The 12,360-nt window shown below is 34.8% G+C and overlaps 1 protein-coding gene across 1 annotated transcript in view; it reads right to left on the reverse strand.

Moving 5' to 3' along the window:
* Positions 1-619: 619 nt before the first annotated feature.
* The window catches only part of RBM44 (RNA binding motif protein 44), a 40,366-nt gene continuing 28,625 nt past the window's right edge, over positions 620-12,360 (reverse strand). Inside the window, exons 14-16 of the mRNA XM_004743707.2 lie at positions 9,450-9,595; positions 9,170-9,314; positions 620-1,592 (exon numbers count right to left, since the gene is read on the reverse strand). Coding sequence (XP_004743764.1) covers positions 9,191-9,314; positions 9,450-9,595 — 270 coding nt within the window. The 3' untranslated portion in view covers positions 620-1,592; positions 9,170-9,190. The remainder of the gene's footprint in view (positions 1,593-9,169; positions 9,315-9,449; positions 9,596-12,360) is intronic.

The raw sequence follows: 12,360 nt of genomic DNA on the forward strand, positions 1-12,360 counted from the left end.
GTGGCTCAGTTGGTTAAGCGGCTGCCTTCCGCTCAGGTCATGATCCCAGCGTCCTGGGATCGAATCCCGCATCGGGCTCCTTGCTCGGCGGGGAGCCTGCTTCTCCTGCTGCCTCTGCCTACCACTCTATCTGCCTGTGCTCCTGCTCTCTCTCTCTCTCTAACAAATAAATAAATAAAATATTTTAAAAAAAAGAAAATAATGTTTAGTCCATGTTACAACTTTACTCAATGTTAACTCTGAATGAGCACTCTTTTCATATAAATAACTACATAATTTAACACATGGGAAAACATTTCCACAATCCTTGGATTTGATGTATGGCCAAAAAGCAAGAATTCTCAAGTTTCACTTAAGAATCCTTAAAAAAAAGAATTTTTTTCCCACCCTGACCCAATTCCTGGTAGAATATCTGGGGTGGATCTGGTAATATCTGGAGACAAATTAATAACCAAAAATCCCTTAAAGGATGAAAATTTTGAAATCCAGGAGTTGGATAGTTAGCCTTCCTTCCCATCCATGTGTATTCCACATAAACACTCGTAGGCTCATTCACACCTGGAAAATGCCATTAAACCTGCAGAAAGTATTAAATTTAAACTTGTACTACAGATTCTGCCTTTATTAAATACAAATACATCAAATATAAATGTTGACTAACTTTTAATCAAATGATACCAACTATTGAATGCTCTAAACATTTTAAACATTTGAAGAAAATGCATATTTAAATGTTCATCTTAATATTAGCAAAACTGTAATTTTAAACTTTAAAGAAGTTAAAGAAGAAGCTTTTAAAAAGTAATCCATTAAAGAAATTAATAGGATATAAAATTAGGCTTTGAAAATTATTGCAATTTACAATTTAATCTAATCTAACAGAACTTACTAAAAAAACAAAACAAACAATATGGTGACTAGTGTTTTACCAAAGCACACGTGGATTTACTCTTCTTAGGGAAAATACAGCTTAATGTTTTATACTGTAAAGTGTATATATATATATATACACACACACACTGAAGTCAAAAATACATTAAATGTATCAGAGCTTCAATATAACTGTCTAGGAAGCTTAAAAATATACACATTCCAAAATGTTATGTATCTGTGAATTCCCATTCAGTTTATCTGTTATCCCGTGGTCCAAAAAGTCTTAAGATTACTGAAAACTGGAACTAAGAACTTTAGGTAAATTATATTTTTCATGGATGGAAATCACTTAATGGACTCTGAAACAATAAACCTGGTCTTGGTCACTATTTTTAAAAACCAACTTAACAAAATTTTTAAAAGTAGACACAACCATTTTTTTCTAATCCAAAATATGCAGCTTGAAGTCTTTAAGTAACAAGTTTGAAATATAAAGTTTATAAACATTAAAATTATTTTTTTATTTTTAATATAGAGAAGATGGTAATACTGTAGAAACAACAGCTGCTAGATGTGAAGGGAAGGCTATAAAGTACAGTATACACAGCTAAATCCGCTTATTAAGCCTATTTAATCACGGCATCTTGCTATTGCCACAATTTTTTCCTAAGTGTTGTAGAACATTCTCTGTAGGAGGGAACTCATGCTTTCCAAGGATTCTATACAGATAAAGAAAAGAAGGGAGAAATCAACCACAGAACATATTGATTTAAATCCAATATTCCACAGAAGTATATACAGAATTCCCCCGTTTTCTGCACTCTTCCTTCCGCCTGCAGTCGGCTGGGGTCCAGGAGCAGGAGCAGAGGGCGCTCCTGAAGTACTGTCACAAGGTCAGTGGGAGTCTAATGCTATGTCACCTCCTACATCACTCATCTCGCCACGGGAGCATTTTACCATCTCACGCCATCATGAGAAAGCTAGGGACAGTGTATTTTGAGAGAAACACCACATTCACATGACCTTTATTATACTACATGGTTATAATTGTTTTATTAGTTACTGTTGTTACTTTCTTACTGTGCCTAATTTGAAGATTAAGCATTATCAGAGATTTGCATGTATAGGAAAACCACAGTATATATGTAAGGTCTGGTACAATCTGTTGGTTTCAGGCACCCACTGGGAATCTTGGAAGTTATTCCCTGAAGATGGGGAGGGTACTACTGTAGTTATTTATCAGTACACTCTACTACAAAACCAGTCATTATCATTAAACTCATTTTTCATATTACGAATATCAAAAATACTCACATTAAATTCTATCCCTTGACTAAGCATATCACTAAACTCTACTACTATGTCAAAATAGAAATAGGCCACTAGATATTATACATATAGAGGACTGTTTTGACTATTTCCACAGAGAAAACCAGATTGTCATCATGGTAAAAATGTGGCAATGTCTGGAACAGAAATCACTTAAGTGACATATGAAGTCTACTTTCTTCACTGGGAAGCACCATGGCTGGTATGATACAGTTAGACTCACAAACCGGTTTATTAATGAACACCTACGATTACTTTAAAGACAAATATATCGAGTATAATACAGATGTCTCCCTTTATGACAAAGGTCTGGTGGATCTGCCTGCAGCCTTGTAATAAAATATTTGGGTTTCCTAAGCATGGGGCTCTTCCTGTAATGTACCCTGCTGGATATGTGGTTGTCAGTTGGCTCTCACTGGGTTGCCCTAGGAGCACTGAGGCTTGAGGAACAAGGCAAGAAAATAATATTCTGGCTACTGCTATCGCTGTGGGAACAAACTCTTTTATCTCTGTCCCAGGAGGCTCATGCCTTTTGACAGCATTAATGAAATTATGGCACATTAACTTGTTAGTGTGATATAAAATAAAAAGACCCTGAGATTTCTCATGAAGAAAAGATTTGACATTTTATTTCTTGCTTGTTCAGAATTTTACCATGTATGGGTGGTAAATTTTATCTACTTCTGTATCTACTGAAATAATAAGGTGATTTTTTTCTCCATTGTTCTCTACATAGGGTAAATTATATTGACTTTCAAATTTAAATGAATCTTTCATTCTTGAAATAGTAAGTTTGGCCATAAAGTATTATTCTTTTTACAAACTGTGGGATTCAGTCTGCTGATATTTCTTTTCTTTTTTTTTTTTTTTTAAAGATTTTATTTATTTATTTGACAGACAGAGATCACAAGTAGGCAGAAAGGCAGGCAGAGAGAGAGAGAGGAGGAAAGCAGGCTCCCCGCTGAGCAGAGAGCCCGAAGCGGTGCTCGATCTCAGGACCCTGGGATCATGACCTTTAACCCACTGAGCCACCCAGGCACCCCAGTCTGCTGATATTTCTAAAAGAATTTTTGCATGGTCTGGTTTTGGTATCATGACTATACTGATTTCTCTGGAAAACTTCAGACTGATATTCCTTCTTCCTTAAATGTTTGGGGAATTCATTAATATAGCCATCTGAGCCTGGATTTTATTTTGTGGGAAGAGTTTTATTTATGATATAATTTCTTTAATAAATACAAGATTAGTAAGATTTTCTATACTTTCTAGTGTCTGTTTTTGTTAAGTTGAATCTTCCTAGGAAGATTTAATAAAGAACTTGAATACATTAAAGTCATTGACAATGTCCTCTCATCTTTGTAATGACTAAGATTTGTGATATTTCCTTTGTGAAAAATATTACCTTGCTGGTATCTTCACTTTTTTGCTTTATCAGTCTCATCAGGGGTCTATCAACTTTATTTTTTCTCTTCCAGAATCAAATTTATTGATCCTTACTGTTTGTTATTTCAGTAGTTTTCATACCTCTTATACTTCCTCTGGGTTATTACTTTTGTTTTTTTCTTCTAACTTCTTGAGTTATATACTCTGCTCATTAATTTTGTATCATTGTTATGACATAGGAATTCAAGGCTATCCATTTCTGTTTACAAAGCTCTACCAGCATCCCTCAGGTTTTGATGTGGAGGATTTTCATTATCATCCTTTAACTAAAACCTATGTTCTAGTTTTCATTATATGATTTCTTTTCCTAGTCCCTGGTTATTTAGACATTTATTTCCAACATGGAGATTTCCTATTTATCTTTCCATTGCTGATTTGTAGGTTATTTGGATTGTAACCAGAGAACACACTCTTCTCAATCTTGTAGTTTTTACTGAGATTTATTTTATGGCCCAGCATATGGCCAAGTTTTGCAAATATTTCAAATGACCTGAAGAGACTTTGCAGTTGTGATGTGTCTTACTCTACATAATGTCCAATAAGTCAAACTGCTTATTTGGACTGTTCATATCATTAATACCACTACTGATTTTTTTTTTTTTTGCTGCTTCTACCAGCAGTATAATCTCTCATTATAATTATAAACTTGCCAATTTCTCCTAACAGTTCTGGAAATATTTCCATTTTATATCTTAAGGTGTTTTATTAGATGCATACAAATTTCAAATTGTTATTTATTCTTGGTAAATTAAATATTTTTTCTTCAGTAATTTTACTGCTCTAGCATTTACTCTAATGTTAATATAATGTGGCTCTTTTTCCATCCTTTTATCTTTTAATATCCTGATGTTTTTAGGATGTGTTTCTAGAGATTCTATATAATTGGTTTTTAAAAACCCAATATGACAATCTGAGTCTTTCATAGGAATATTTTGTTCATTCACAGTAATATTTAATTATTGACATAACTGGGTTTTCCTCATCTTACTAAATATTTGTCCTGCCTATTTTATGTGTTCTTTTTACTCTCCTTTACAACCTACTTTTGTAGGTTAAAAAAAAACTTTTTATTAATCCATACCCTCTATATTAGCATTGGAATCATAAGCTTTTAAACACTGTGGTTAAAATATACATAAGATCTACCATTTTTAAGTGTACAGTTCTATGACACTAAGTATATTCACATTGTTCTGTAATCATCCCCATCCAGAACTTTCTCATCTTCCTAAACAGAAACTCTTACCATTAAACAGTTACACCATTCTCCCCCTCCACCAGCCCCTAACAACCATCATTCCACTTTCTGTCTTTATGAATCTGACTACTACTGTAGGTATGTTGTGTAAGTGGTATCATACAGTACTGGTTCTTTAGCGACTGGCTTATTTCACTAATCTTATCTTCAAGGTTCATCCATGTTGTACCATGGGTCAGAATTTCATTCAAGAATGAATAATATTCCATTGTATGCCTAGATCTCATTTTTTCTATTACTCCACTGATGGATCTTTGGGTTGCTGCTACCTTTTTAGTTCTTATAAATAATGCTACTTTGAGCATGGGTGTACAAATTATCCATTTGTGTCCCTGCTTGCAGTTCTTCCAGTTACTCAGAAGTGGAATTGCTGGATCATATGGTAATTCTATGTTTAATGTTTTGAGGAACTGCCATACCATCTTCTACAGTGGCTGCACTATATCCACCAGCAATTTACAACACTTCCAATTTCTCCCCATCCTCATCAAAATTTGTCATTTTCTGTTTGGGGTTTTTTGGTGTTTTGCCCACTTAAAATTTATGGTGTTTTTTTAATTGTTGTTGAGTTATAGATATTCTTTATATATTTTTGGATAGTGACCCTTATCAGATAAATGATTTTCAAGTACTTTCATTCTGTGCACTGCCTCTATTGATGGTATCCTTTGATAAACAATTTTAATTTTGATGAAGTCTAATTTATCTTTTTGTGTCCAAGAAATCATTGCCAAATCCAGTGTTGTGAAGCTTTTCCTCTGTTTTCTTCTAGGAGTTTTATAGTTTTAGCTCTTATGTTTAGGTCTTTGATCCATTTTGAATTAGTTTTTGTATATGCATAAGGTAAGGTTCCAACCTCATTTTGTGTATTCTCTTAAAAATTGTTCTTTTAGTAATTACCCTAAAGATGACAACATGCATCCTTTACTTATTATCAAAGTCTGGTATCAGCCGGTTTATGTGTAAAAGGAGAGTTAACATAGCAGGATCGGGACTACTCTCCTTACAAAAAGACCTGCTAACAAAGTTGGCCCCCAGCTAGAGTCTAGAAACCTGGATTTTGAAGAGTTTTCACCAATCCCAGAGTGGCTCACTGTACCAAAACTTGTAAGAACAATGTGGTTTATACCAAACAGCTGCTTTCCTTCTCAGTGTCTGGAACTTTAGTATGTACTAGGCAAGTGGGTCCTATGTGACCAGGCCCCAATAAAAATATTGATATTGTTTCTCTAATGAGCTTTCTTGGCATACAACATTCCATACGTATTGTCATAACTCATTACTGGAGGAAATAAGCACACCTTGTCTTGTGTGACTCCAATGGGAAAGGACTCTTGGAAGCCTATGCCTGGTCCTCTCTAGATAGCACCATATGTGGCTTTTCCCTTTGTTGATTTTGCTTTGTATCATTGTGTTGTCAGAAATTGAAGCCATGAGTACAGCCATATACTGAGTCATGTGAGTTTTCCAAGTGAATAACAGGCTGGGGAGAGGTAGTAATGGGGACCCCCAATATAGTACATTTTACCTTCTTTCCAACCTACAAGGTATATAGAATAGTAAGTGCCTAATTTCTTTATGCTACTATTGTCATATATTTTTTATTGGACCTGTAAAATACCACTATTCTTGTTTTATATAGTCAATACCAATTGATATATACATTTTCATCTTTACTTCTCCTACATCTCTGACCTTTCATCTAAAATCACTTTCCTTCTTCCTAGAGAACACTCTTTAGTATTTTCTTTACTATAAATGAATCTTTTAAGTAACAAATTATCTTAGTTTTTGAGTAAATATATATTTATTTCCCATTTATTCCTGAAGGCTTTTTAGAACCCAAAGTTTGTAGAATTATTTGATGGCTTCTGTTAAGAATCAGATGTCAATTAATTGTTGTACTCTTGAGGTAAATTCTTTTTTCTCTGGATGCTTTATAGATTTTAGCTTTATTTTTTTCTCTGATATACTGATGTCTTTTTACTTTTCCTGTTTGAGGTTTGAAAGGGTTTACTGAATTTATGGCTTGATGTTTTTCATCATTTAAAGAATACTTCAGCCATTTTGTTTCCAAAAAATTTTTCTGCTCGATTTCTCTCCCTTCTTTTTGTTAAAGCTTTGTTACATCTATAGATGGTCTCACTCTCCCTCTCTCTCACCTTCTCTCAGGTTTTCTATCTTTTCTTTCTCTGTGTTTCATTCCATAGTTTCTTCTGACCTACTTTTCTTTTTTCCTAACCTAATTCTCACTTCAACTATTTGTCTAATATGTTATAGAAACTATTAACTGAGTTATTAAATTAAATTTCTTTTTTTTCATTAGTGGGATTTCCATTTTTAAAGTATTTTCAGTTCTATATTGAAATCCTCAATCTTGTCCTTTGTCCCCCTGAATATAGCACATCTGAATCAGTTAGCTTTTGTTGTGCAGTAAATTACCTTTAAAACTTAGTAGCTTAAAACAATGGCTATCTATTTAAGCTTATAATTCTGCCCATTAGCAATGGGCTAGACTCAGGTAGGTGAGGGATTTTTCACATCTTGGTTGGGCTTGCTCATGGCTCTGTGGAGAGCTGCCAGGTTGGGAGGTTGGGGTTGATGTCCAATCTATGCCAGATTCTATCACGTGTTTAGGAGCAGCTGGCTATAGGCTAGAATGCCTTGGCTATCCTCCATGTAATTTTTTGTCCTCTAATAGACTGGGCTTTTTCCTGTGGCTGCAACACATTTCCAAGAGAGCAGACTAATCAAGTCCTTTTGAAGACAAGGCTTGGAAATGGTACAACTTGTCAAAGTAATTCAAAAGGCTAGTCTAGATTCAAGTGGGTGGCAAAACAGATTCCACATCTTGATGAAAGGAGCTTCAAAGTCACATTGCAAAGGTCCACAAATGCAGGGAAGAGAATAATTATGGCCATTTTTAGAAATGGTCTATCACTTATAAGGATATATTCTTTAAGGGTGTCTGGTAACTGAAATATCTGTAGTCCCTGTGGCTATATTGTATTATTGTATTCTATTATGTAGTGTTTATTATCCAGTAGTTTTCATTTGTGTTATTTCGGATTGTGCACTCTTATTTACAAAATAACAAGTATGTATAAAATTGTGCGTAGAAATAATCTGAAGCCTAAAATGATATTACTTTATTCCAGAGAATTCCTATCTTCATTTCTTCTAGATGCATGTCAGAAATAACCCCACTATCATTTCAATCCAATTCAGGGAATAAATTTTGAAGCTGAGTTATAGTCCCTCTGAAGAACTATGTATTTCTGGTTCATAGTTACTAGTAGGGTACAACCTGCTGGGGTTCCAACCCAGTGCTGAGTGTTCACCAAGGCCCATCTCCCTGGCTTCAAAGTTATCAGAAGTGTCCTTTAAACTAGCTACCCCTCTACAAATAACACTAGGGGACATGTGGTCCCAAACATTGGGTATATTTTCCTGAGATTCATCTCTGTACCTTGGCCCACTAATTCATGACTAGGTGGTAGTTCCCCAGTGCCTTGTTTATACAGGTACTCTTTACTTTTATTCAACTTTTCTAGCTGTTCACCGTAGAAAGCTGGCTTTAATCACTAGACAGCTCTAACTGAAAACAAATCCCCATTTGTTATTTTATAACAAAGAATCCCATGTTAGTGCCCATAATGAAAAGTATGTACAAATTCTTTGATTCACTTTTCTTCAAGAGAGGGAGCTTAATTCCCTTCCCTTTGAGTATGGATTGCATACAATAACTCACATCTAAAATGTGACAGAAACCATGGAGTGTGCCTAGGTGACAAAGACACTGTAGCCTCCACCTAGCTCTCCCTCAAAGGAAGCCAGCTGCCACAATGTAAAGACACTCAGGGAGCCCCAATGAGAGGCCCAAGTGGTGAGGCCCAGGGGGCCAAAAGCCCTGTGTATGAGCCATCTCAGCAGCACAACCTCCAGTCTCACCCAAGCCTCCTGATGACTACAACCCAAGCAACATCTTTGACTGCAACAGTGTGAGAGTTCCTAGGTGAAAACTACCCAGCTAAAGCCACTCCTGAATCCTGACCTGCAAACTATGAGATGATGAATACTGTTTGATTAATTAAGTTTTGGGTAACTGGTTTTGCATTAGTAGTTAACTAATACAGTATGTTTGCCTTTTAATTTTATAATACCATTATTTTATTACTTTAAATTTAATACTATTTTTTATTTGAAAAAAACAATAGCTTAAACATTTCAAGTAATATTTAAATATAAAAGATATGCTTGATTTACCTCTTGTTGCTTCTTTTAGTCCTAACTGGAAGCAGAATTTTTCAAGACAGATGAAGTCATTTCCACAATAGTATTAATAGATAAGCCATTCAGAAAACCTTTATGATTTATTCTCACTTCCTGAAGAGCATCTATAATATGGTCTCTATGCAAAAGGAAAACACACATAAGCACCTGTCCTTTCCAAAGTAACACATTCTAAATATGGCTAAGTTACCACACTGAACTATATTTTTATATAAAAAAATTAAAACCAGTGTAACAGAATTGTAGTCATTACCTGCGAACTTCTGGATGTAGTTCAGCCAGTCTCTTCATGATTTTGGTAAAGCTACGCAGATTCAATGTATTTGGTGGTATGAATTGAATAGGTGTATCTGGTAATAGTTTAGTAGATTCAATCTGTTTACAATTCTTCTTGACACCCTAAATAAACATTTTAAAAGTTTTCCTAAAACAGTGACCATTACATAGACACTTTAGCTTATTTAATTAAAATAAAATTTAAAAACTACAAATGGTAAAATAAAAATTCCTAAGAAATTTACTTTGAGTTGGGATTATTTATGCCGAGTAGATTTGCTTGAACTGTGTTGTGAACCATGTATTTAAATAGAAAAAAAGTCCCACATGTTTTCTAATAGTGACAAAATATTTGGAGTTAAGTCTAAATCAGCCTTTCTCAATTGGGATTCTTCATCTGAACCACAGAACACAGATGTTAACTATTCTCTCATTTTCCCCAAAGATAGGACATAATTAGTTTCATTCTCAGTGTAGGAGAGAGGTTAATTCACTACATACAGTGGATATCTAAGGCTTATGGCAGGGAGGCTTAGTTCTCTTACTTAACCTGACAAGCAAAAGGCTAGTTTACATAGTAATTACAAATATTCTACATTTTATTTCCTAAATATGGCATCAACACAGACTATATATCCAAAATTGGACCACATACCATGGGAGGAAAACTGGTTATATAAGATAGAAACCCCTTCACCTATGAATCTTACAATCTGATCAAACAGACAAAATTAAAATGATTAATTAGTATTCACCAGGTTATAAATTCTATGAAACCACTACATATCCCACAAAAATTCAGGCTAAACAAAGAGCTGAGACTTTAAAGTCTAGATGAAAAGACAAGGCAAAATATATCAACTATTATATCTATCCCATCAGAACATTATCATTTTACTTAATTGTTTATTGTCTTTCCTCACTAGACTTAAGTTATACAAGACCACATATTTTTTGGCCTGTTTTGCTCTTTGCTGTTTTCCCAGTGTCTAGAATATTTATGAATACAATTGGTATGTAATAACAACTGAATAAATAAAAGTTTGGGATACAATAGTTTATGTGATAGTTTAAACCCCAGAAAGGATGAGATTTCCAAGAAAGAGCCAAATTACTGCTCAACAACAGTAACAACTACTATTAAGTTGAGTGCATTTTCTGTGCCCGGCATTGTTCTTCTAAGGACTTTTCTGTATTAAATTCATTTAAACCTCACAACATTTGTGAAGCAGGAACTATCATTCCCATTTTAAAATAAGGAAGCTCAGACATGGAGGTTTGGTAGCTTGCCCAGTCACATAATGAGCAGGTAGCAGGGTCAGGTTCTGCCCCTCATGGTAGACATATATTTTCTAAATAAATGAATGCAACGAAAAAATGTTGGGAAACTGAGAAAAGAAAGGTGATAATATCTCATGTATTAAATAAAAATTAACTCAAAATCTTTGTGACCATGGGTTTTGCAAAGCACAAATTAAAAAAGAAAAGATTTGATAAATTGTATTCCATCAAAATTAAAAACTCCTTTAAGACAGTATTAAAAGTAGGAAAAGACTAAGTATAAGTTAGGAAAAAGTATTCCCAAATCTTATAGATCTTATAAAAGGTTTGTATTCAGAACATAAAAAAAACTCTCAAAATTCAATAATAAAATAAACAATTCAATCAATCAATGGACACTTGGGTGGCTGCCACAACTGGGCTACTGTAAGTAATGCTGCTATTAAAAATTGGGGTCCACGTATCCCTTTGAATTAGTGTTTTTGTATTCTTTGGGTAAATATCCAGTAGTACATTTGCTGACTTGCAAGGTAGTTCTGTTTTTAACCTTTTGAGGAACTTCCACACTGCCCGTTCGCATTCCCACCAACAGTTCACGATAGTTCCCCTTCTGCCACATCCTCACCAACACCTCTTGTTTCTTGTGTTGTTGATTTTAGCCATTCTGACATGTGTGATGTGGTATCTCACCATGGTTTTGAGTTGCATTTCCCTGATGATAAATGATGTTAGTGATCTCTTCATGTGCCTGATGGCCATCTGTATGCCTTCTTTGGAAAAATGTCTATTCATGTCTTCTCATTTTTTAATCAGATTACTCATTTTTTGGATTGATGAATGAAAAAAGAAGATGTGATACACACACACACACACACACACACACACACACACAAAATGGGATATTACTCAGCCATAAAAAACAAGGGAACCTCTTACACCGTACACAAAGATAAACTCAAAATGGATAAAAGACCTCAATGTGAGACAGGAATCCATCAGAATCCTAGAGGAGAACATAGGCAGTAATCTCTTTGATATCAGCCACAGCAACTTCTTTCAAGATATGTCTCCAAAGGCAAAGGAAACAAAAGCGAAAATAAACTTTTGGGACTTCATCAAAATCAAAAGCTTCTGCACAGCAAAGGAAACAGTCAAGAAAACAAAGAGGCAACCCACGGAAAGGGAGAAGATACTTGCAAATGACAGTACAGACAAAAGGTTGATATCCAGAATCTATAAAGAACTCCTCAAACTCAACAGACAATCACACACAAAACAGACAATCATATCAAAAAATGGGCAGAAGATATGAACAGACACTTCTCCAATGAAGACATACAAATGGCTACCAGACACATGAAAAAATGTTCATCATCACTAGCCATCAGGGAGATTAAAATTAAAACCACATTGAGATATCACCTTACACCAGTTAGAATGGCCAAAATGAGCAAGACAGGAAACAACATGTGTTGGAGAGGATGTGGAGAAAGGGGAACCCTCTTCCACTGTTGGTGGGAATACAAGTTGGTGCAGCCACTTTGGAGAACAGTGTGGAGATTCCTCAAGAAATTAAAAATAGAACTTCCTTATGACCCTGCAATTGC

This window comes from Mustela putorius, unplaced genomic scaffold (genome assembly GCF_011764305.1).
Source record: "Mustela putorius furo isolate JIRA1106 unplaced genomic scaffold, ASM1176430v1.1 tig00003869_pilon_pilon_pilon, whole genome shotgun sequence".
Lineage (NCBI taxonomy): Eukaryota > Metazoa > Chordata > Mammalia > Carnivora > Mustelidae > Mustela > Mustela putorius.